The 1,583-nt window shown below is 47.3% G+C and overlaps 1 protein-coding gene across 1 annotated transcript in view; it reads right to left on the bottom strand.

Moving 5' to 3' along the window:
* Positions 1–320: 320 nt before the first annotated feature.
* LOC109544093 (carboxypeptidase B) overlaps positions 321–1,583 on the bottom strand; it is a 3,076-nt gene continuing 1,813 nt past the window's right edge. The window contains exons 5-8 of the mRNA XM_019914133.2: positions 1,110–1,317; positions 800–1,056; positions 527–738; positions 321–466 (exon numbers count right to left, since the gene is read on the bottom strand). Of these exons, the coding sequence (XP_019769692.2) occupies positions 360–466; positions 527–738; positions 800–1,056; positions 1,110–1,317 (784 nt within the window). The 3' untranslated portion in view covers positions 321–359. The remainder of the gene's footprint in view (positions 467–526; positions 739–799; positions 1,057–1,109; positions 1,318–1,583) is intronic.

Raw genomic sequence — 1,583 nt, 5'->3', positions numbered from 1 at the left:
TCTGGCCGGTTTTATCAAACAACAAGGCATCAATCATTGAGATTGGGCCGTCATTACCATAAATTCGCGCGTTTGGTGTTCCGTCCCTGGAATACGGCCGAACTTTGCCTAATTATTTAAATAACAGGCATCCCCGCACACTGGAAACTGCTGGACATCGCTTTGAGGCTCGGATTTGCACTTTGTTCACTACGCACTTTAATAGACGGGCGCGGCTCCGATTACTTATTAAAACTGCACATTTGGATAATTCCATGTTTGCACCATTCATTTTTTCAACGTTTAATCAACGCGTTGGATTTGAGAAAAAAACAACAAAACAAATTAAATTCTGTGTATATCCAAACAACTCTTAGGCACTAACCGTACAAAGACCCAATGTATTCCCCCAGCGCAATGAAGCCTTCGAAGGTCTCCTCCACAATTGGCCTAATCATCGCCACTGGAGGGTTGAATCCAAACGAACCTACGGGAAACCGTCTTAATCAGAAAACCCCCATTACCCCTTTGGGTTCTCCACTCTTACCACCACCAGGCAATTCGAAGCAGTAGGACAAATCGACGCCAATCGCTCCTTTTGTCCAATCATCGCTTCCCCCGGACGCCTCGTATAAGACGTTGGTCGAAGAACCAATGGTGTACCTGGACCCCAAAGTACTGGCTGCTTCGATCGGTCTAGCTGCAGCTTCAGCTACAGTCTGCAGATGGAGAGCGTCGCGAGGCAATTCACTAGTAAATCTGCAAAAACACATATTGGCCCTGAACAAGACTAAAAGAACAGGAACGAATTGCGACTCACCCCCAAGGATACAAAATATAGTTCCCATAGCTGTGGATGGTGACGTACAGCTTAATCTCAGTGTAGTGGTTGATGAAGTACCTGCGAATGGCATCAGTTTCGGGCTCAGAAAAGGGCTCAGGTCCGGCATAGATGTCGCTGCAAGGGTTCGTACTGGCGCCACCAGTATTCCACTGATAGCCAAAGTTCCTGTTCGGGTCGGTTCCAATGCAAGTACTGCCCTGGTTGGGTCTTCTTGTTTTGCGCCACAGTCGATTCTGGAATTGTTTACCGCCTGGTGTGAAGAAGCAATAGTTTGGGCAAATAATACCAGAACTGAAGATCGGGAGAACTCGTAACCATCAGGATTAATGGCTGGAATAATTGCCCAATTTACGTTCTGGTGCAGGCGGGCATGGGCAGGGTTTTCGACCAGTTGACTGATGATATAAAGGGCGCTAGGAGTGGCAATCCATTCCCTTGCGTGGATGCCAGCGTCGATGAAAATAGTGGGCGCATTTGGGCGTCCCGAGCCGATACTGAAATTGGGCGTTTTTAACTTGCGTATAAATACGCCTGATGGTTGACCGCCCAGACTGCCCCCAAATTCCACCCGTAACACTGACCGAACTGAAAACACAAATATCCTCCCTCAAAACCCGCAAAGCTCCCGGACCAGACCAAATTACAAACAACATCCTAAAACATCGTCCAGAAAGTCTCCTAAACCAAATCCTAACTTTAATAAACGCCTCTTTCTCCCTCAGAGAATTCCCTACATCCTGGAAAACCGCCTCTATCATAC

The sequence above is a fragment of the Dendroctonus ponderosae genome, unplaced genomic scaffold (genome assembly GCF_020466585.1).
Source record: "Dendroctonus ponderosae isolate FM_Combo_2020 unplaced genomic scaffold, Dpon_F_20191213v2 Dpon_F_20191213_4, whole genome shotgun sequence".
Taxonomy (NCBI): domain Eukaryota; kingdom Metazoa; phylum Arthropoda; class Insecta; order Coleoptera; family Curculionidae; genus Dendroctonus; species Dendroctonus ponderosae.
Note: the sequence above shows the minus strand (reverse complement) of the source record. Positions and strands in the feature narration are given on the sequence as shown.